This window comes from Marmota flaviventris, chromosome 14 (genome assembly GCF_047511675.1).
Source record: "Marmota flaviventris isolate mMarFla1 chromosome 14, mMarFla1.hap1, whole genome shotgun sequence".
In the NCBI taxonomy this organism is placed as follows: domain Eukaryota; kingdom Metazoa; phylum Chordata; class Mammalia; order Rodentia; family Sciuridae; genus Marmota; species Marmota flaviventris.
In genome coordinates, this window is record NC_092511.1 from 88,730,356 (window position 1) to 88,753,238 (window position 22,883).

General features: G+C 51.7%; 1 protein-coding gene and 1 non-coding gene across 4 annotated transcripts in view; both read left to right on the forward strand.

The window, feature by feature from the left end:
* Fam178b (family with sequence similarity 178 member B) overlaps positions 1 to 22,883 on the forward strand; it is an 84,935-nt gene that overhangs the window by 28,700 nt on the left and 33,352 nt on the right. For all 3 annotated transcript variants that reach the window (XM_071601291.1, XM_071601293.1, XM_071601292.1), the window contains 4 exons: positions 13,472 to 13,586; positions 19,756 to 19,849; positions 20,166 to 20,342; positions 20,541 to 20,638. In XM_071601291.1, coding sequence (XP_071457392.1) covers positions 13,472 to 13,586; positions 19,756 to 19,849; positions 20,166 to 20,342; positions 20,541 to 20,638 — 484 coding nt within the window. The remainder of the gene's footprint in view (positions 1 to 13,471; positions 13,587 to 19,755; positions 19,850 to 20,165; positions 20,343 to 20,540; positions 20,639 to 22,883) is intronic.
* LOC114078756 (small nucleolar RNA SNORA33) lies at positions 9,108 to 9,247 on the forward strand. Its single transcript, XR_003580392.1, has one exon. It is a non-coding gene; the product is annotated as a small nucleolar RNA SNORA33 (small nucleolar RNA).

Genomic DNA, 22,883 nt, shown 5'->3' on the forward strand with positions numbered 1-22,883 from the left:
TGATCATCCCCAGGCTGATTTCCAAAGTGGCCGTATCATTTGACATTCCCACAGCACGCTTGGGGGTTCCAGTTTTTCCTCACAGATATTTTCTGTCATCCATCTTTTTGAAAGTTCTCACCCTACAGGGTGTGAAGTGCTGTCTCAGTGGTTTGGAGTTTCATTTCCACACTGACGAGTTGAGCGTCTTTTCATGTGCTCATTAGCTATTTTATTTTACTTTTAGACAGGGAGTGGCTAAGTGGCTGAGGCTGGCCTTGAACTTGGGATCCTCTTGCCTCAGACTCCCAAATAGCTGGGATTGATTCCAGGCATGAGCCACCATCCCTGTTTCCTGGGTTTTTCGTTGACTTGCAGGAGTTCTGTGTGTATTCTGGATACTGACCCATACCAAATACATGACTTCCAAATAGTTTCCCTCATTCTGTGGGTTGTCTTTTTACTGCCTTGATAATATCTTTTGATGCACAAAAATCTTTTAATTTTGATGAAGTCCAGTTTATCTAGTTTCTTTCTTCTGTGGCCTGTGTTTCTGGCATCAAACTTAAAGACATCATTGCCCAATCCTAGCTCATCAAGATTTTTGTCTGTTTTCTTTCAAGTTTCCTTGTTTTAGCTCATCAGTTTGGGTCTGTGAGCGTTTTGAGTTCATTTTTCCTCACAATGTGAGCTGGGAGTCCAGATTCATTATTTTGCATTTGGATATTTAGTTGTCCTACCACCACTTATTCAAGAAAGTCTTCTTTCTCCCAGGAAGAAAGATCTCGGAGCCCCTGTTGAAAAACAATTGACCATAAATGTGAGGGTTTATTTCTAGACCCTCAGTTCCCTTCCATTTGTATGCCTGTCCTTTTGCCAGTACCAAACATCCCTGATTGCCGTGGCTTATTGTAAGTTTTGAAATTGGGAAGTCTGAGTCTTCCAGCTATTCTTTTAAAAGCTGCTTGGCTGTGCTGGATATTGTGCATTTCTGTATGAATTGCAGGATCAGCTTGTTCATTTCTGTAGCTGGAGTTTTGATCTTGGTTGTCCTGTATCTGTAGACAACTCTGGTGATATTGCCATCTGTCTCAGTCATTTTGTGCTGCTGTGACAGAATTTCACAGATTAGGGAGTTATCAACAGAAGAAGCTTATTCGGTTCACAGTTCTGGAGGCTGGGAAGTCCCGGATCGAGGGACCACCTCTGGCTGCAGCCTAACTTGGTGGAAGATTCATGCCGTGAGAGTGTGTGCAAGAGGGAAAGAGACCAGATTTGTGCTTTCCTCAGGAACCCATTCCTGAGATGACTGACCCTGCCCACAGCAGCAGCGCTGCCTTCATGAGGAGTCTTGCCTCTTTAGGCTCTGCCTCTCAGCATGGGCCTTGAGGATAGGTTTCTGACACATGGACTTTAGGGGTACATATTGGAACCATAGAACCATCTTAATAATATTTAGCCTTGTAGTCCATAAACATGGGATGTCTTTCCATTTATATAGATTGTCTTTAATTTCTTTCAACAGTTCTTTGTAGTTTTCAGTATGCATGTGTTACAGTTCTTAGATTTATTCCTGGATAGTTGATTGCTTTGATGCTATTATAGATGGGATTATTTTCTTAATTTCTTTCCAGGTTGTTCATTGCCAGTGTGTGAAAGCACAACAGGTTTTTGCATACTGACTTTGCATCCTGAAACCTTGCCGGACTGGTTTATTGATTGACTCCAATAGTTTTATTTGTGTGGAGGGTAGCATTTGATTTTGAAACCAAACATATTCTTGGGCAGTTAACTGCTTGAGAGAAATCGCCTCATGTTTTTTTAACAAACATAGAGCTGCTGACCCTGAGTTGGAGCAGTGCCCTGGGAACCTGTGGCAAGGACCAAACACAGGGAGATGCTCCTGTTGGCCTCGGAGACACCGCCTGGCCTCTCCCCCACTCCGTCCTGGGCCTTTGGTATCTGTGGAGGAGGAAAGGGATACAGGTCACAGACTGACTCTGCCAGAACATTCTTTGGATACTCTGAAAGTGGGCGAGAAGTTCAGCTCTGAGAATGAATTTGTTTCATTCTCCTTAGCAAGGTCTTGGGATGCTTTGTTCTTCGTCCCTTGGTCCCCACGCTTTTCCCTTGGCCCCTGGAGTTCCAGTACCCTCATCTGGGGCTCTGGGCTGACTTGCCAGTCTTGCAGTTCTGTTGCTAGATTTCTCCCCATCTCCTCTCCTCCTTGGTGCTCTTCGAGTAGCGCTGGCCTGCTCTTGTCGTCGGGTCTTTGCCAGTACCCCACAGTGTGGTCGGTGCTGCTCACTGACCGCGGCTGCAGCCTCCATCATCTCCTACTTGGCTGGGAATTTTTATCAGAAATGGAGGTTGTGATATTGAGATGATAAAATCATTTTTCTTCTTTAGTTTCTTAATATACTGAGTTAGATCAATTGATTTTTGACCGTTTATTCACTTATTTTTGCATTCTGGAACAAATCCCACTTGGTCATGTCATGCTAATGCTAATTTTTTTGTGTATTCAGTTTGCTTAATTTTGTAGAAATTTCTGCATTTAAGCTCATGAAGGATATTAATCTGTAATTTCCTCTTTCTGGTTTTGGTATCAGCGTAATGCTGACTTAGTAGACTGGGATGAGAACAGATACTTCCTTTTCAATTTTCTGATAGCATTTGTGTAGAACTAGTATTATTTCTTCCTTAACTGATTGATTCAAATTAGTCAATGATTTGATTTTAGTTAGGGATTTGAGTTTTCTTTGAGGGGAATTTCCTTTGGTACCAGGAATTGAACCCAGGGGAACTTTACCACTGAGCCACATCCCCAGCCCTCTGTATTTTTTATTTTGAGACAGAGTCTCACTGAGTTGCTTAGGGCCTGAGTTGCTGAGGCTGGCCTTGAATTTGCAATCCTTCTGCCTCATCCTCCTGTGTCACTGGGATTACAGGCAAGGGCCACCATGCCTGGCTTTTTAGTTTTTTTAAGTATAAGTCATATAATATACATCTAGCACATTCAACTCTTAGCATGTTTTTATAGTTTTATCATCAATCAAAAACATTTCAAGGCCAGCCAAGCATTCTGGGATTGGAACTCTAGGGTGACTCATGAATTTTTGAGCAGAGACATCCCATGGGAATGAGAGGATGTGTCATTGGTGACGACATAGGCTGGGGAAGATGGGGAAGAGACAGGACTCGTGGCAGTCACCCCCTGGGAACCCCAGCAGCTTGGAGCCACAGGGAGACTCAGAGCCAGTGCTGACCCTCAAGAGTGTTCAGGGTTGGAGGAAATGACGGGTTGATGTGCCTGATCTGTGTGCAGAAGATAACAGCTGTTATCAGATCAGAAGTCTATTCTCTCTGAATCAGAAATCATTACATCAGCCACAGGAGCTAGCACAAACCTTCCATGTACTCTCTATACTTCTTAATTTCTGTCATTCTTGGGGCTGGGGTTGTGGCTCAGCAGTAGAATGCTCGCCTAGCACTTGCAAGGCCCTGGGTTGGATCCTCAACACCAAATAAAAATAAATAAATAAAATAAAGGCATTGTGTCCAGCTATAACTAAAAAATAAATATTAAAAAAAATCTGTTGTTCTGCTTTGGCTATTCTATATCAGCCTATTCTCACACAGTTGGTTTTTTGTTTCTTTTTGGTTTTGGAGAAGGCTTTTTTTAAAAAAAATTTTATTTTTATTTATTTTTTATACTGGGGATTGAACCCAGGGGTGTTTAACCACTGAGCCACATCCCCAGCTCTTTTTATGTTTTATTTTGAGACAGGGTCTCACTAAGTTGCTCGGGTCCTTACTAAGTTGCTGAGGCTGGCCTTGAACCATCCTCCTGCCTCAGCCTCCCAAGCCTCTGGGATCACAGGTGTGCACCACCATGTCAGCTGGAGAAGGTTTCAGATAGCCCAAGTCCATCCATCTGCACATCTGGTGGACACTCTGTGCTCGCCACTGTCTTATAGGAGGCATCCTCACCTCACTGTGTCTGCCTGGCTCACGTGGTCAGGGAAGCCTCCCGCAGGGGTGGCAGGAAGTGTGCCATTCAGAGGCTCCTGGGTGGAGGCCCCACATGTGGACAGCTGCCCCTGGGGCTGCTTGACACCCTCATCAGCAGATGGCACCTTCCTGGTGGTGGAGTGAGGGTTACCCACACGTGGAGCTCTTATGTGAACGCTCCGTTCACACACAGGCCTCTCTCGGGTTCCCCAGGGCCAGTTCCATGGTCCAGGCCCAGGCCAGCTGGGATCCAGGTCTGCCACCCCGGCTGCACTCCTAATCCCCCGTTGCTACCGTGAGAACGTCGTGTAGACCCAAAGGGGTAGGAAAACACTTGGAGGACCACCCAGGAGACCCCTTGGCTGGGCTCCCTGGGCACTGTCATTCACATGGCCTGGCCCTTTCAAAGTGTGAAATTAGAATTCAGTGATCAAAGTAACTCACTTCATCATTGATCTTTGTCTTTAAAACATTATTATCAGATATGATATTAAAAATGACTTAATGCAAAATAATAGCTAACATTCAAGAGAGTTTAATTTGATCTTTTTCCAACAAGTAGATACAATTGTGACTCCATTTTACAGATAATCAGGGCCTGGAAAGCAGAAGAAATGCTTGTGAGCTCCACGCCATTTGCGTGATGCACACTGTTTCTTGCGTGGTCACCCACCTGTCCAGCTCATCAGACCCCACACTTTCTCTCACTGTCTGTGCTCAGCCTCACTGCCTCTGTGCTCATTCCTCCTGCCTCAGGGCCTGTGCATGTACATACTGAAGGACTCCTCTACCTATGAAGCTGCTCTCTTCCCTCCCCATAGCAGCAACTTGTCTTTTGCCTTCTTAACCCCATCTCTTCCTCTAGATCACTGGGCTCCTCCACAGGGCCTGCCCAGGCCCCTTTCTTCTACTCTCAGATTCCACCTTCCGCCCTCTGTGGCCCAAGTTGCAGTTGATATGTGCATCCTATGATTGAAGTTGCCTCTCCCTGGGACTGTGAGCTCCAGGGCAGGGAGCATGTCTCTGTGGGGTTTGGAGTTCTGACCTTCTGTTGGGTTCCTGGCAGTGATATGAGCCAGGCGCACTACAGGACTCGGCAGTTATTATTTGAAGGAGTGAGGGACAGAGCATTGTTTGCCTGCAGCAGACATCAGCTGCTCCTGTCCTATGTGGATCGTCGGAGAGGAACTGTGTGTGCTGGCCAAGCTTGGATGTGCAGTCTGGTCTTCCCAGGGCAGGGTGTGAGCCTGCTGGTCTATGGGGCAGTCACTCCTGCTTTACCCCAGTTCAGTGCCTGTGGAGCATTCAACTCCCAACACCAGGAGTTCTAGAAAACTTGTAAGTGCTCCTGATGCCCACCTAGGGCTGAGAAGAGCCACAGGGTATGAGTCTGGCCCAGGGCACAGACCTCTCACAGGGGTGTGAGAGTGACAGGCAATAACAAGCGCTTATCTCATCTCTTTCGCTCAAGACTCTCAATACACCTTTTGAAATGAGAGGGAGAGGCCTGGTGGCACATGCCTATAATCCCAGTGACTCAGGAGGCTGAGTCAGGAGGAGCACAAGTTCAAAGCCAGCCTCAGCAAATTCATGTGACTTGAACTTTTTATTTTATTTTGGTACTGGGAGTTGAACTCAGGGACTTCACCACTGAGCTACATCCTCAGACCCTTTTCATGTATTGTTTTGAGACAGGGTCTCCCTAATTTGCTTATGGCCCCCACTAAGTTGCTGAGGCTGGCCTCCAACTTGCAGTCCCTCTGCCTCAGCCTCCTGGATCACAGGTGTACATCACCGTGCCTATCTGGAGAGCACTTCATTTTTTTGGGGGGGGGTGGATATACCAGAAATTGAACCTAGGGGCACTCGGCTACGAAGCCACATCCCCAGCCCTATGTTGTATTTTATTTAGAGACAGGGTCTCACTGAGTTGCTTAGCATCTTGCTGTTGCTGAGGCTGGCTTTGAACTTGCCATCCTCCTGCCTCAGCCTCTGGAGCCACTGGAGTTACAGGCGTGCGCCACCGCACCCAGCTAGAGAGCGCTTCTGATATGACCTTTAGACCCCGAAGAGAGGGTGCTGGTAGCTCCTCCAGGACTCAGCTTCCAGCCATGGCAATTTTTAACTGTGGCTGAGCTTTACAAAGTACTGATGCCAGGTCCTGTCCTCTGAGATGGTTCCAAGGTGCAGCCTGCCTGGGTTTTAAAACCTCCCCAGGTGACGCTGATGAGCAGCTGGGACTTGGAACCCCTGGGCTCCCAGGCCATGGACAGTTGGTCTCAGGTGCAAAGCCTGGAGCTCTGGGCATGGGAGGGTGCTGAGGTCGGCTCCATGAATTGACGCCCACCCTACCAGCCTCATCACCTGCCAGAGCACATAAGCATGTCCTGCGTGTTGTTCCAGAGGGAGGACCACAGCTTTCCTTAGCTCAGCGGGACCTGAGCTTGGCTGTGGTATTTGAATCACTTGGGAATTTTTTTTTAATTCCAAAACCTAGGCCATACGTAATCAAGCCAGGCTGGGAGTGGCGCACAGATAGCGGTCATGTCTGCTCCCCAGGTGATCCCAGAACATGGCTGGTTCTCAGCTGGATCCTTGATTCCTGAGCACAAGAGCACGAAGGCCACTGTTCGTTGCCCTGCCAGCATCTGCTCCTCCCCCAAGGCACTGTGTGGGGTGGCCTCTTCTGTCGCTTTGCAGGCCTCTGCATGCCAAGCAGGTGCCCACCACTGAACTTCATCCCCAGCCCTTTTTACATTTTAAAACAGGATCTCACTGAGTTGCTTAGGACCTCCTTAAGTTGTTGAGTCTGGCCTTGAACTTGTGATCCTCCTGCCTCAGCCTCCCTAGCCGCTGGGATTACAGGCAGGCACCACCGCACCTGGCAGCAGCCTTTATTTTTCGAGAATAGTTTTCAGCTTACAGATGAATGGATAAGAAAGTACATAGAGTTCTCATGACCCCCTCTGCCCCCACCCACAGTGTCCCCTGTTGTCAGCATCTTATGTTAGTGTGAATATTTGTTATCATTGATGGGCAATATCAATGTCACTATTAACTAAAATCTGTGGCTTAAATTAGGTTGTGCAGTTTTGTGGGTTTTAACAAATGTCCTGACACGTGTCCCTCATTCCTGTATCATACAGAAGTTTCATTACCCTAAAAGTGTCCTTGGGTTCTCCCCACGCATCTTATATATACCCCCACCCAGTCCTTGGCAGCCACAGCGTTTTTTAAGTTTCTGCATGGTTCTCTTTTCTGGAATGTCCCACTGTTGGAACTGTGCAGTGTGTAGCTTCTCAAGCAGCTTCTTTCACTCAACAAGAGCATTTCAAGTCCCTCCTTGGCTTTCTGTGTCTTCATAGATCATTTCCTTTTTCCTTTTTCTGTTTTTGGTCCTGGGATTGAATCCAGGGTCACTCTACACCAAGCTGCATCCCCAGCCCTTTTTAAAATGTATTTTGAGATAGAGTCTTACTAAGTTGCTGAGGCTGGCCTTGAACTCTTGTGATCCTCCTTGCCTCAGCCTCCTGAGTAGCTGGGATTACAGGTGTGCACCACTGTACCCGGCTCTCATTTTTTTTATTATTGCTGAATAATATCTGATGCCATAATTTGTTCACTATTGAAAGTCATCCTGGTTACTTCCAATTTTTGATCATTACAAATAAAATTGCTATAAACATTCATGTGCAGCTGGGCACGGTGGCATACACCTGTCATCCCAACAACTCAGGAGGCTAAAGCCAGGAGGATTGCAAGTTCAAAGCCAGCCTCAGCAATTTAGTGAGGCCCTAAGCAACTGAGACCCTGTCTCAAAATAACAAAGGACTGGAGATGTGGCTCAGTGGTTAAGCACCCCTGGGTTCAATCCCCAGCACTCCCCAACCCCTGAAAAAAAAAAATTTGTGCAGATTTTTTATGGACCTAAGTTTTCAGGGGCAGTTGCCAGGGTTTATGGTAAGAGCGTGTTTAGCTTTCTGAGAAGCTGCCAGGCTGTCTGCAAAGTGTATGGACCAGTAGACATTTCCACCAGCGATGAAAGAAAATTTTCATCGCTTTCCATCCTTGCCTGCATTTGGTGTTTTCTGTTTCATTTTATTCCAGAGATGAGTTATAGTCCAAAAATCTGAGGCTCACAAATGCACAGTGAGAGAACTGGAGTCAACTGTCCATTCAGGAAACTGCTGGCAAACTCTTTGGTTGTGTCTAAATCTGTCTCAAATTCTTGCTTTCTGAACTTGGGAAGGTGGTTTGGTACTAAGTCCCAGGTCACACAGACGGGCCTTGCATCCATATAAATAATCCAGGAATGCATACTTTAGGTGGCAAAGTGGAAAATTGTTGCCTGGAGTTGAGATGTGATAGCTGGGCCTCCAGCAGCCATCCTGGACCATGGGATGACCTGGAGCACAGGAGGCACATGCCAAGATGGCAGAGCAGAGAGATGGGCACCAAGATCCTGCAGGCGCAGTCCTGTTCCTGCACCAAGTGTGGTCTACCCCACTGCAGGCCTCTTTTTTAATCACAAAGACATAAAATCCTAGTCTCTTTAAACCCCAGTGGGTTTTGCTTTTTATTTTGTTCTTTGGCTCTGTGTAGCCTAACCTAATTCCAGCAGGTGTGAGTTGTGCCGGTCGGTGCAGTGCATCTCTATCCTGCACACTGGGGCCTCCAAGACTTACGGTGTCAGATGACACAGGCAGTGGTGTGAGTTACAGAGGCCAGGAGAGAGGAGAGGTGGCCTCCCCTGGTACACTGTCTCAGGAACAGACAGGCCAGGGCCTCCAGGATGGGGGTGGAGTGTAGGGTGGGTAACAGCAGAGCAGGGCACAAAGGGAGGGCCTGAGGCTCAGGGTGAGTGGGAAGACTAGGGGAAATCAAGACCCTGTGGAGCTAGTAGTAGGACAGAGAGGAAACAGAACCCATTCTGAAAGAATGTAGGTTTGGGGCTTGAAAAGGAGGGGAGAGACCAAGAACGGGGACCAGTTCAGGATTCATAAGCATCCCCCTGGAAGAACTGGCTTGGTGTCGGGAAGGACACGGTGCCCTGTGCTGCCCTGACACTGAAGGTCAGGTGGTGGAGTGTATGTGGCTTTAAAACCCAGACTCGCTAGCCAGCTGGTGAATCTGCTTACCTGCAAGTGTTTCTGCAGAAATTTTAGAAACAGCTGTCAATAGTGAGGCCATGTAACGAGTCGTAAGGACACTGAAGTCATTAAGGTCATTAAGGTACCTGAAAATGGCTACAACAAATAGTGGGGAGGGGGGGAGAACCCAGAGTTGAAACCAGGTATGGTGGCACGCACCTGTAGTTCAGCAGTTCAGGAGGCTGAGGCAAGTAAGTCTTGGAGGCCCCAGTGTGCAGGATAGAGATGCACTGCGCCGACCGGCACAACTCACACCTGCTGGAATTAGGTTAGGCTACACAGAGCCAAAGAACAAAATAAAAAGCAAAACCCACTGGGGTTTAAAGAGACTAGGATTTTATGTCTTTGTGATAGGAGGATTGAGAGTTCAAAGCCAGCCTCTGCAATTTAGTGAGGCCCTAAGCAAGATCCTGTTTCTAAATAAAATTTTTAAAGGATGGGGATATGGCTCAGCGATCAAGCACCCCTGAGTCAATCCTTGGAACCAAATCAAAAAACAAACAGACTCGAGGGCTGGGGTGAAGCTCGTCGGTAGAGCACCTGCAGCTCGGGTGAGGCCCTGGTTCTGTCCCTAGCATCGCACACACACACGACTAAATTACAAAGGGCTTGGTGCAGGTCTGCCTTCTCACTGAGGACATAGATCCTCAGACCTTCTGCTTCCCTTTGCCCTTCACCTTTGCTTGTCCCCCTCACCCCTCCTCCACCTCCCTCAGCACCTGCATGCATCCCCTGGCCTCCGTCTGGTCTGTGAGGCTCTTTCTCCTGTCTACAGCCTTGTCACCCGCATCCCTCAGGAGGCCTGCTCCAGTGTCCCCCTGCCCCCAGGCCATCTTGGCCAGAATGTGCCTGAGATGTACGTGTGTGGTGTGTCCCTCACTGACCCTGTCACCTCTCCTCTCTGCTGGGTCCCAGAAGGACTAGAACAGCTCCCGAGTTCAGTTCCCATTTGGGAGTGAATAAACATTTTATTTTATTTTTTTAAATATTTCTTTTAGTTGTCAATGGACCTTTATTTATTTATATGTGGTGCTGAGAATCGAAACCCGTGCCTCACACATGCTAGGCAAGCGCTCTACCACTGAGCTACAGCCCCAGCCCCCGCCCCGCAATAAACATTTTAAATGAAACTAAAGCTCACTGACCAAGTGTCAATTTAAGTACAAAGGTGCTGCGGGAAGTTCAGGAATTAGAGCTGCGATATGAAATACAGTTAAGGCCTCCGGTGACTGCTATGAGCCCCCGACCCCGGGAGGATCAGGACTCAGTCTGGAGGCCAGCCCCCTATCCCCCAGGAACCAGCCCCTTCCCCGCATAAGGGCAATGGGGGACCAGGGACGTAGCTCAGTGGTAGAGCACTTGCCTCACATGGCAAACCCTGGATTCAGTCCCCAGCACTGCAAAAAAAAAATGAAAAAGTGATGGAAACCTTCCCTCCTCCTGTCAGGGGTGGCCACAGAGACTCAGGACCCGGCAGGTAGCACCACTTGGCCCTCTAATGCAGCCAGCCCTATACTCCTAGCTATGTACCCTGGGGGGTGGCTCAAGAAGGATAAGACCAGAGGCCTGCAGCCTCGGGACCTGCCTACTACCCGCACACCTGCGGGGCCCCAGCTGAGCACAGGGAGGGGAGCAGGGAGCCAGGCCTGGAGCCCTGGGGCCAGCGCAGGTTCTTGGGATGAGTGTGGATTTGCCCTTCCGCACCACCGTGCCTGGAGCAGTGGTCAGGTAGCTTCCTGCACAACCCAGATGAAAAGGTGGCTTTTATTTTAGACCTGGTGCTTTCTTTACCCCGCAGAACATCACTCCCATCCCAGGAGAGGCACCTAAGGGCTGCTTTCAGTCTTGGCCTCTGGACAGAGCCCAGCTGCCAGGGGCTGCCTACGCTGGCATTTTAAAAGGCCCTGTGCCCAGGCACTGCCCCAGCACTCCTCCAGAAGAGCTGTGCGGGAGAAACTGAGTGAGGGGGCGGGGCCTGGCCACTTCACGTCTGGGTTTCCTTCTATGTCAGCTCTCCAGAAATTTCTCATTTGGGACAAACAGTGCTGAGGAAAAGCTGAGCGCATGGCCTACTTACAGACAGTGTTAATTATGGGCTCTGGGGTGGGATTTTCCTGTCATCATGTTACCAACTTCCAGGGCTGTTGACGGGGACTGATTTATCCCAGGGCATCTGGGCAACCTCCTCTGAAACTGCCCCCATGTCGGCCAGGGTCCTCTGCAGTGCAGAGTGATCACTGGGTGGGGGAGAGAGGAGGGGGACAGCGCCAAGCTCCGAGCTGGGCTCTGGTAGGTGGGTGCTACTTCCCTTCATGGGGCTTTTCAGCAGCCATGCACCTGTGTGTCCGTCTTCCACCTGCGTGAGTCCCAGAGGCACTGGTAGTGGTCCCCCTGTGCCCTGCATACCTCCTTCTTCCCGGCTCACTTGTGCAGCAGGCCAGAGGTATTGTCACGAAAGGGAAAAAACAAACGAGAAAGTTCTTTCTCTGCTGAGAGTCTGATTGCTTGTTGGTGAGTCCTGACCCATATACGTTTCCAAAGAGACACTCGATGTCTGTGGAAGAAATGTCCTTAGACTGTTCTCAGAGCCCCTGGGCCTGCATTCTGCTATCTGCCAGACTACAGCAGGCAGGGCTCGCTGTACCCCTGAGTGGAGGAAGCTTGCTTTTGGCGGTCGTCCTTGCAGAAGCCCTGGCCCTGCCTAGCCTGCCCTGCTCTGTGCCCCGTGCTTATCTCTGGTCTCTGCCCCGCCACTCTTTCATGCTACTCTGCCTTCATCAAGTCTGTCCCACTGCTGGAACGTCCTTCCCCTCTCTTGTGACAGGTGCCTTGTTTGTTCCTGCTGTCCACCAAAAATCAGGTCCCCCTCCTCTGAGCACGTTCTGTAACCTTCTCCTGCCTTGGTTGTCACAGATGCGCTCACTCGTGCTCATTCACCTAGCTGGCTCCTCTCCCTCCTGCACTGTGAGCTGCCCAAAGTCAGGGTCTCCCCTGGGCCCCTGTTGACCCTTCACACCTGGCTAGTTTCTGCACACCATGGGCCCTGAAGGCAGAACTCTCCCAAACTCTCACCCTCCAGAAACGGCTGTGGTTTGACAGAGCTCATGGCTCTGAGCCCAGCCTGCCAGAGTCTTGACAATGGCCTTGTCCATTGTCAAGTGTAACATTTGACAACATCTGTGTCCTCGACACTGCTAGCTCATCCTGTGACTACCTACAGCTCCCCTCTTAGTTGTGAAGAACTAGGTTGTGCTTTGCTTGGGATCCCTGTCATCCGTTCGCTCATTCATTTATTCAGCTTCCCCTGTGCCCTGGCCACTGCTCTGGGCCCTGGGCACATGGAGATGACCAACACAGATGTGGCCTCTGCCTCCATAGAATTTGCATTCAAGTGGTGAGAGGCCGGCAAGAAGCCAGGAAATTGATGAGTAAGATGACATGAAGGAGTGGCCGGCAGGGTGGAGCTGTGGACGCTGCCTCCTGGTGAGGGGGGGGGAGCCGTGGTACGAGATGGGCCACCTCGACGTGGCCATCTTTGGAAGATATGCTTGACCACATTGTTTGTTATTTTTCTACTCCCTTGGCCGTGACAGTGCCCTTAAATGGTCTGACAGGAGAAAAGGCGCTGTGTACACACAACTTTCCGTCTGTGTTGATTTGGGCAGATTGTCCTGCGTGTCTTGTTAAATTGGTGCGGAGAGACTGTACCTATGGGCCACTGTTGCCCAAAAGACAGGGCAGCAAGGCATGCCGCTGGCAGGCAGAGGCCCAGGGAGCACCCAGATGTGACAGTGAGGGCAGTGACAAGCCACAGCAGGCTGTATCCCTGGTGGCAGAGGGCTGGGGCCTACTGCAGCTAGCATTGCCTCTTCTTTCTTTTTGTTTTTTAAACTCAATGATTCTCCTGCCTCAGGCTCCCCGGTGGCTTGGATCACAGGCAGATGTCGCCATACCTGACTAGAGGCTAGTGTCCTCTAAAGCTTAAGTTTCGGAGCCTTTGGTTCAGGACTCCTTGTGTCACTTAGCTGTGAGCAGCTAAGCACCCAATGGCTGCCTAGCATGGATGCTCAGGGCACCGTCACCTCGGCCCTTGCACCTGTCTGTAGCCATACCTTGAAGACTGATAAAGCATGCACAGGCTCGCAGAGCTCCAGCAAGTGTCCGGAAACCATTCATTGCTTCCTGTCTGATGATAACACCTGCGATGCCAGATGAAGCAGGAAGGGGCTGCCTTGCACCAGACATCCCTGTGGCAGCCTTCTGGAGAGAGGAGTGGGCCTTTCCCTCCTCTCTCTGAGCTGACTCTCTGCCCTCCTTTGTCCTGACAGATGAAGACATGCGCTTGTGGTACCCCTCGTTACAGGAGGTCATGGAGGTGTTCCATAGCCTGGGAGCCCACAACCCTGCCCTATACCTGCTGGGGCCCTTTCAGCATGGCAGCAGGTGGGTGCCTCCTCTTCCTCCCTTCCCCTCTGCTGCCTTTCCTCTGATCACCAGTTACTGGGCTTGGCTCTAGCCCTCAGGGTGGGGAGCTTCAGAGCAGTGGCATGTGCCACCTGGAAATGCAGATCTGTCCAGGGCTGGCATGTGTGCTCCCATGCACCCAGCCTCAGGCCTGGGGAGAATGGGGTAGGTGAGCCTCACCTCTTCATCAAGTGTTTGTTTCAGCCACTTGCTGAGTGAGACCTCGCTTCCCCACCTCCTGGTGGAGCCCAGACTTCTCGGATGGTTGGGAGCTCCCCAGACGTGTCCCCATCTCGCAAGCCTTGCTCCAGGGCTCTTGGTGGGTCCACTGCTGACGGCAGCTGGAACACAGCAAGGCGGTTTTCCCTGTCATTTCCACAGTGCTCTCTTGTTTCTCGTGTGCCCACTTTGCGCCTGGGCTGAGTGTGGTAGTTGGTGGATGGTGATGCTAATTTGCATGTGCACTGTCCCTGGAAAGGACAGCGCCACACAATACGCACATAACTGTCGTCAGCAGATAGTGGCCACATCCAGGCTGTAAAAGTGTTATGATCTTGTTCTACAAATCCTGGCACATCTGGCTTCCTGGAGGATTCTTTGAGGAGCTCCCACCAAGCATCCAGCTAACAGTCCCTCTAGCCCAGGAGGTGCCTCTCCCTGGCTACTGGTGGCTGACTGGCGATGTTCCTCCTCAGGAAAAGCAGGCGCTTCCTTAAGAACCTGCTCTACGACTGTTTAGTAACTGTCTGCCAAGCTAGCTGCACTCAGCTCTGCTGGAAACACCCCACGCGTGTGCCAGCCTGCGCTCCTGCCCCTCTCCCCGGAGCTCGGTGTCCGTATCTGGTGTAAGAAGCCACTTGCCGCTTCCTAATGCAGAGCTTCAGTCACACCCCTGTCTCAGATGAGTGGGGGAAATTTGAATTTCACTCCAAAAAGCAAATGCACATGGAGTGGGAGACCAGTGGAGGGGATCAGAAGAGCTACTTCTGACTGCTGGATGAACCCCGAGCTCTCCCTGGAAAGTGGGAGGTGGCCCTGGAAACCATCTACCACCAGGTTAGACTCCACACTCCAAAGCCACTTTCCCCTTCCCCTCTCTTACTGGTTCTGCCAAGGTGTGACTGCTTCCTGCCCTTCACACTGCGGAGCAACTCGGCTGTCTCCAGAGGCTGCAGGGGGCAGGTGGGCGTTAGAATTGTGGCCCTTTTTTTGGTACCAGGGATTGAACTCAGGGGCACTTAACCACTGAGCCACATCCCCAGCCTTTTTTAATATTTTATTTAGAGATAGGCTCTCTTACTTAGGGCTTCACTAAATTACTGAGGCTGGCTTTGAACTCCTGATCCTCCTGCCTCAGCCTCATGAGCTGCTGGGATTACAGACATGTGCCACCATACCTACCTGGCTCTGAACTCTTGCCATTTAAGCACATCATCTCGGCACTGCTCCACAAACCCCAGCACGCAGGCCTCCAGCTTCTTCAGGCACAGGGAGCCGTGCTGTCCTAGGGCAGAGCTCAGAGCTGTGTGGTCTCATGCCCACACCTGCTGTTTTGACCCCCTGCCTCCTTTCCACGGACCCCAGACCTTAACCCGGCCGTTGACACCGTTTCCCCCAGGAGGATTCCAAGCTGTCCTGGAGGATTGGCTGATGGCCATGGGAAAGGTCCCAGCTTGAGCCTTGTAAGAGCAGGCTGAGGTCCACCTGCCAAGCCACTGGGAGCAGGAGGTTTTCTGCCTGGAGACCCTTCCCTCGTCCTCCTGGGGAGGGGGAGGTGAAGATGCTCAGTTACTCCTTGGGTGGCTGGCTGCCACAGCGCTTGGGAAGGCCCTGGATGGTGCCATGGGGTTGGGGGACAGCTCCTCCAGAACATTCAGGAGACACCAGCAAGGCTCAGCACCTCCCCAGCAGGGTTCAACAATCCTCAGGGAGGTAGGCCGCAGGAGGAATCGCCAAGAAGCACCCTCTCCCTATGGCCTGCCCATTCTTGCTCCTGACCACACTAGAGGCCTGCCCTGTGCCAATGACTCTACGCCAGGCATTTCTTCTCTGATGCCTTCTAGGGTTGTCCTCATGTAGGACTTCCCCACAGAAGAGATGCCTCTGGGTATCTTTGGGGGAGGGGCACACTACAGAGCCTTATAATGACGAAGGCTAGAAATGAAGGGCTGTCTGTGCACAGGCCCCGTGACCCAGCTGTCCCTCTGGTTGCTATGAGGAAGATGTGCCTTTCACTGCTTTCGCGGGGGGGGGGGGGGGGGGGGGTTACTGAGGATTGAAGCCAGGGTGCTTTATCACTGAGCCACATCCCTAGCCCTTTTTATTTTTTATTTTGAGATAAGGTCATACTAAGTTTTAGAGGCTGGCCTCAAACTTGTGACCCTTCTACCTTAGTTCTCCAAGTCACTAGGATTACAGGTGTGTGCCACGATGCCCAACCTTCCTATTGTGTTTTTGTTTTTGTTCTTTTGGGTACCAGGGATTGAACCCAGGGGCACTTAACCACTGAGCCACATCTCCTGTCCTTTTTTCTATTTTATTTAGAAAAAGGGTCTTACCGAATTGCTCAGGGCCTTACTAAGTTGCTGAGGCTGGTTTTGAACTCATGGTCCTCCTGCCTCAGCCCTCCTGCCTCAGCCTCCCAAACTGCTGGGATTATAGCCTCTCCATTGGTTTTTGATTTAAGACATTGATGGAGCTTTATTTTATTCATATGCAGTGCTGAGAATCTAACCCAGTACCTCATACACGCTAGGCAAGCGCTCGACCACTGAGCCACAACCCCAGCCCTCACTATTGGTTTTTAATCTCAGATTTCTTTCAAATCCATCACCATCTTTTATCTGAACGTGCTTCAGGATTTTCTTTCAGAAGGATACAGTCCTTCCACAGCTGAACCCTGCGGTCATCCAGGTGTCCACTTGTTGAAAATAAGCAGTCCCTGCCCAGTCACAAGGCTGGGGATGGAAAACAGGGAATATATGGGGTCGAAGGGGCAGAGGAGGAGGAGCCAGAGCATTAGCACCCTTGGGAAGGGGCTCACGCCCACACTGCCACCCAAAATGGGCTCATCAGTGCTCCGGTCTCACGGGGGAACACAGGGACCGTCCAGCTATGGCTGGTCTCCCAAGGCTGCTTCCTGAGCACAAAACCAGATGATGAGTCCTGCTCAGATCCATGGGCCTGGCTGTCAGGACAGCCCTGTGCAGAGGCCAGACAGATAAATAAATGATAGTTAGCACATTGAAAGGACATCCTGTCCAGCACGGGGCAGTTGATAATGGCCTCTTTTGATGGTGTAATTCAATCCAGGTAAAATTAGCCTTCCTGCCCCCTCCCTTAGCTTGGTGGCCATTCCTCACCATGGCAAGAGGGACAGCTGCAGTTGGGTGCAGCCCTGCGGAGGGCACCCTGCTTGCTGCCAGATAGCTCTTGATGGTGGTGGCAGCAGGGCCCAGATACTACCATCTACCCTCTGGGAGCAGGAGGTTTTCTGCCTGGAGACCCTTCCCTCGTCCTCCTGGGGAGGGGGAGGTGAAGATGCTCAGTTACAGATATTTTTCGACATGTGGGGAAGATGGATATAGAAGCAGGTCGAGGTCAGAGATCAGTGTCACCCAGACCTAAACTTCAGCTCCTGGCTGCAGACTATGAGCCCTAAGCCACAGCTGAGGCAGGGCCAGCAGGCTGGGGTATAATGTCCTGGTTCCCAAGTCCCAACAAGGGACCATAAGTTCACTCTTAACCTGCTGAGTCCAGGAGGGAGCAAGGATTGGTGGGCCAGCAATTCCCCTGGGCTCCTTGGCCTCTCGCTGGAGCAGTTGGTGGAGTCCTGGGGACCCCACGAAGCTGCATCTCAGAATGGTGGTCACAGATACTACCAGGGCACTCCAGCAACTGCTCAGAAAGGTGGGAGCCAAGGACCCCCATTCTGTTCCCTGTTCCCCTGCTATTCCCAAGGACAAGGACTGGGGAGATGACGGTACTTAGAGCGGGAGACCGCTGCACTTGGCAAGACTGGCATGCCTTCTCAGGCAGGAGAGAGCACTGTCACAGCCGCACTCCCTCCACCGCTCAGAGAAGACGTGTCACCAGCTCACACTTCTGCTTTCCTCCTCCCTTGGCAGCAGCAGACTGTCTGCAGCCTGTTTGTCTACAGAAGACTCCGGCTGCCTCACCCTGTGGGAAACCTGAAGACGTGCCCCCCATTTTTATGTACCGGGTGCCTGCTCAAGCTGGTACGAAGTAGGGTGCCCCCTCACACACTGACACAGTCCCAGCCTGTGCCCAGATGTGCAAATGCCAGCCTCGTCCATTCCCTGCCCTAATAAATGCTAAAATCTGGAAGCAGGGCTGAACCCAGCCAACCTCCCCACCACCAGCTTTGGTCCATTGGCACCAACTTTCCAGATGCCTAGGAGAGGGATCTCTCCTCCTCCAAGCAGAAGCACCAGCACCAAGAGGTGAAGATGAGCAGAGGCGTTTCCCAGAGCTTCAGGGACAGCGCTCCTCCCGTTCCCGTGGCCAGGCTGGCTACACCAGAGCTGCTGCCTTCAACAACATTATCATCACCAGCATCTCAGTCACTGAGAACCCCCTGTTATCGGGAACCATGAGCTAGTTTAGAAGAGACAGCAAACACAGCAAATGGGAGCCTTCTTATAAGGAAACTCACTTATTTAAAATCAACATGACCAGGCAGGTGTGGTGGTCCATGCCTATAATCCCAGTGACCTGGGAGGCCGAGGCAGGAGGTTCTAAATTTGAGGCCAGACTCAGCCACTTAGCAAGGCCCTGACTCAGAAAGGGCTGGGGATGTGGCTCCGTATTAAGTGCCCCTGGTTTAATCCCCAATACAAAAAAAAAAAGAGACATTAATATATAAAAATGTGTGTGTGTATATTTCCAATGTACGTTTGTCAGAAACGGAATAATTCAGTGAGGGTGAGTGTGCTGTCTTATCCAGTGAGTGTGCACCGGAAGCTCACGGGAAGGATGACATGAATGTGCTGTTCACTGGCGTCACTTTTGCCATAAGAATCTCACCACTCTCAGTGTGACCCTCATCTTTAAAGAAGGGATTTCGTCACCTGGCCCTGACCCCTGGACCCAGCTACAGCTCAGCAGATCCCTCCCACCACTAGGGACCCAGCTCTGCTGTGTCTGTCTCAGGCAGCTGTCAGATCGAGGCCGCACCTGGAAGGGGTTCTCTAGGGTGGTTTTTATTCTGAAGTTGGCCCTGCTTGATTAGGGACAGACCCACCACCTCAGCCCCAGATGGTGGGCTTTTCAGTGCATCATTGAATTTCAGAAAGAGAACTCCTGAGGAAGACCCTTGAGGGGAGGGATTGGGCGTGAAGTCCCGTTCCCAAGTCCCAGAAAGCCAGGACTGGCGAGCTCAGTCTATATGGAACGCATGTGAGAGCTGGCCCCATGGTGGTCCCCACCCCCCAGTGTCCACACTCCCCACCAAGACCCTCCCCACCAAGACAGACTGCCCCGTGTGACTAGTAGAAATCAGCAGAAGCAACGGATGTCACTTCACAGATCAGGCTGTGATAGGCTGTGGCTCTGCTCTAAGGGTGCTCAAGTGTTCCATCTCCCTACCTCCCTCTTTCCCCACCTTCCTCCCTCTCTCCTTTCTCCCTCCCCATCTCCCTGCCCCATCCCCACCTCTCCTTCCCCCCTCTGTCCCTCCCTCTCCCTTCCTCTACCCCCCTCCTTCTCCTTCTCCCTCTCTCTCTCCCCCTCTCTCTCTCCCTCTCTCTCTCTCTCTAGTGTGAGTGTGAGTGTGTGTGTGTGTGTGTGTGTGTGTATGCGCACCGGCACACACCACTGGCTTTGGGGGCGCCAGCTCTCATGTTGAGGAACCTGTGTAGCCAGGAGCTAGATCCTGCCATTAGATGAGGGGCTCGGAGGCCACTGTCCCTGCCCAGTCACGCCCAAGATGGCTGCAACCCCACCCACCATCTTGAAGGCAGGCAGACCTTGAGCTGGCTCCTGAGAGGCCAAATGCTTCCAACCTCTGGAAAGCCAATGCCAAGGGGTGGTGGCCTTGGACACCCTCGTCTTCTGCCTTCACTCCCCCTCTGCCCTCTACCCTCTCACACCTTGTCACCTGCGTTGTTGCCCTTTTGTTCTACCTTAGACTACTGGAAAGCGAGGCCAGCCTGAGCTGGCTGCAGCAGCAGGACCCTCCCCAGGCGGTGGCCTTGGACCTGAGCCTGAGCTACATCTACAAGGTGAGTCAGGCCTCCCCCTGCCTGGCCGCAGCTCAGCAGTCTGGCTCTGGAGCGTCCTTGTACCCCGTGCGCTGGCTCAGCACTGCGGCAGGTGCCCTGCAGCTGCTGGCACCCGTGCGGAGACTGCCCTCCCTGGGCCTGCGCTGCCCCAGGGCCCCAGACCTCATCCAGGCCTCGAGGCTCATTCTCTCCCGCTCCTCTCAGCACGGCCAGAGGGGCTCATGGCGCGAGTCCCTCCTGACCATCTGTCAGGGAACCAGACGCCACAGGCCCTTCTTCCCACATCATGTGGCCCCTCCGACCCCTTTCCTTCCAGTTCCTGACGCTGTGTGCCCTAGCCCAGCCGGGGGCCTACACAGACGCACACCTCCTGGGCCTCATAGAGCTGCTCTGTCGCGCCAGCCTGGACGTGGGGCTCCGCCTGATGCCCAAGAGCGACCTCCAGCAGCTCCTGCTCCTGCTCCTGGAGAACATCCGCGAATGGCCGGGGAAGGTACCCCCGCGCTGCATCTGACCCCTAGGGCTCTGTCACTGGGAACCAAGGGTGGCCCCAGAGCACCCTGGATGGGGATGCGTCCCCAGAGCACCCTGGATGGGGACGTCCTGGCCTCCACCTTGCCCTCGCCCCCAGGTAGGCTGGGTGGCAGGTCAGAATGGAAAGTAGCCCACCAGGTGTCCCCTGTCCCCACAGCTCCAGCCTCTGTGCTGCGCCCTCAGCTGGGTGTCCGACCACCACCACAACCTGCTGGCTCTTGTGCAGTTCTTCCTGGACGTGACCCCCCGGGGCAGGTAGGTGCTTCTCCCCCTAGTGCTCACTCCTGGAGTCCTGCGGGCGCCCCATCTTCCCCGCAGCTCCAGGAAGCCTCCTGCCCAGTTCCTGAACCCAGCCCCTGCCCCAGGAAGAGAACGGAAAGTGCAACTCACTAATGAGTTCTTTACAACTGGAAGGAAGAAAGAGCCTTTTTTTCTTTTTCCTTTTTAAAACTATTTCTTAGTTGTAGTTGGACACGATACCTTTATTTTATTTATTTATTCTTATGTGCTGCTGAGGATCAAACCCAGGGCCTCACACTGCTAGGTGAGCGCTCTACCGCTGAGCCACAACCCCAGCCCCCTGATTTTCTTAACATGTTTTTCTTTATTTTATTTGATATCAAACCCAGGATTGCATAACCTCTGAGCCACATCCTAGCCTGTTTCTTTTCTCACTAAGTTGCTCAGGTCCTCTCTAAGTTGCTGAGGCTGTGAAGCCAGATTTAAAATTAGGTAGTCAGTGTAGTTAGGTAAATTGGGTCTAATATCGAGTGAAATCTAAAATGGAGGCCATGGTGAGAATGAATTCCCGGAAAAGTTGAGCAACTCTTGAAATGTTAATGAAGTCCAGGAAACAGCCCCCAACAGATTTGAAGATAGCCCATCCCAAAGAAAGGTTAATGAACAGCAAACTTGAAGATGCTGAAGTGTTAATGAACAGCACACTTGAAGTGCCCAGATTACTTCTTTGGCCCACCTATGTCCCACCCCTCGGCCTCCCACCTACATTCCATCACCGAAAACTATAAAAAGGGGAAACAACCGCACTTCCACGGATTCCACCTCTTGGGTCCCCTTCTTCCTCCGGGAAAAGTCTTTTCTGCTGTCCTTTAATAAACTTCTATTTTCCACTCTAAATGGAAGCAAGGACTCAACAGCGGTAACAGCTGGCTTTGAACTCTCACTCCTCCTGCCTCAGGCTCCCAAGTCTCTGGGATCACAGACATGTGTCACTGCACCCAGCTCAATATGGTCTTATTAGCAAAATGCGGCCTTGTATACTTAGCTTCTGCCCTCTTTTCACTGGGGCTTCCTCCCCAAACTTTGGTGACAGTTTCCTTCTCTTCATTCAGACCTCAGCTGGTCACCCCATCCTGCTGCCTCCCTAACTCTTAGTTCATCTTTCTGTTTTATTTTCTGTTCAGCATTCATCTTTGCCATCAGTTATCTTAATAGAACGGAGGAAAGGTACTTCGCAAATTCTTTTTTTCTTCCTCTGGAGGTACTGGACGGGACCCTGGAACTCTGCCACCGAGCTAGCTACAGCTCCGGCCTTTGCTTTTCCCATCTTCCAGGCTTGCTGCTGGCACCCTATTTTATAAACTGTTTTCAGATGATAAATGAAGTGAACAGAGGAACTAAGCCCAGGAGATACGGCCCACTAGCAGGGGCTGGGGATATGGCTTAGTTGATAGAGAGCTAGCCTCACATGGACAGGCCCTGGGTTCAGTCCCCAGAACTGCAAAAGAGAGAGAGAGAGAGAGAGAAGGAAAAGACCCATTGGCTGGACTTGGCCTTGTCTGGCCCTATCTCTCCACCTTCCTTCTCTGCTTTGGGCCACAGTGACAGGGAGTGCCCTGCCCTGCCCTTACCAGACAGCTCCCCATCGCCTCTCCAGGCCTACTCATGCTCAGAGTTGCCCCTGTCCACTCCAGCCTTCTGCAGGCACCTCCAGGGTCGCCTGCCATCGGGCTGCTCCCCTGCAGCCCTCCCAAGGGTGGCTCTTGCGAGCAGGCTTGGAGTTAGCTGCCTCTCGTACCTCAGGGCCCAGCCAGGCGTATGCTGTGTTCACAGACCCCCCATCGGGGTCCTGCTGGGCTCAACTTCAGACTCCTCGCTCTGAAGCTGGTTGAAGGAGAGGAGGCCTCCCCACAGTCTTTTTTTTTTTTTTTTTAAAGAGAGAGAGAGAGAATTTATTTATTTATTTATTTTTAGTTTTCGGCGGACACAACATCTTTGTTTGTATGTGGTGCTGAGGATCGAACCCGGGCCGCACGCATGCCAGGCGAGCGCGCTACAGCTTGAGCCACATCCCCAGCCCCCACAGTCTTGAGAGGGGAGTTTCGTTCTGTATTTGGAACACTCTGAAAACTGCCAAGGCCCTCTAGGGGCCTCAGTGGGCATGGTCTCTGCTCAGCCCAGATCCTGGGATTTCTGTTTGATCTGAGGAGACGGAGACCAACCTGCCTGCTTCCAGCCTCCCCACCTCCTCCCCTCCCCA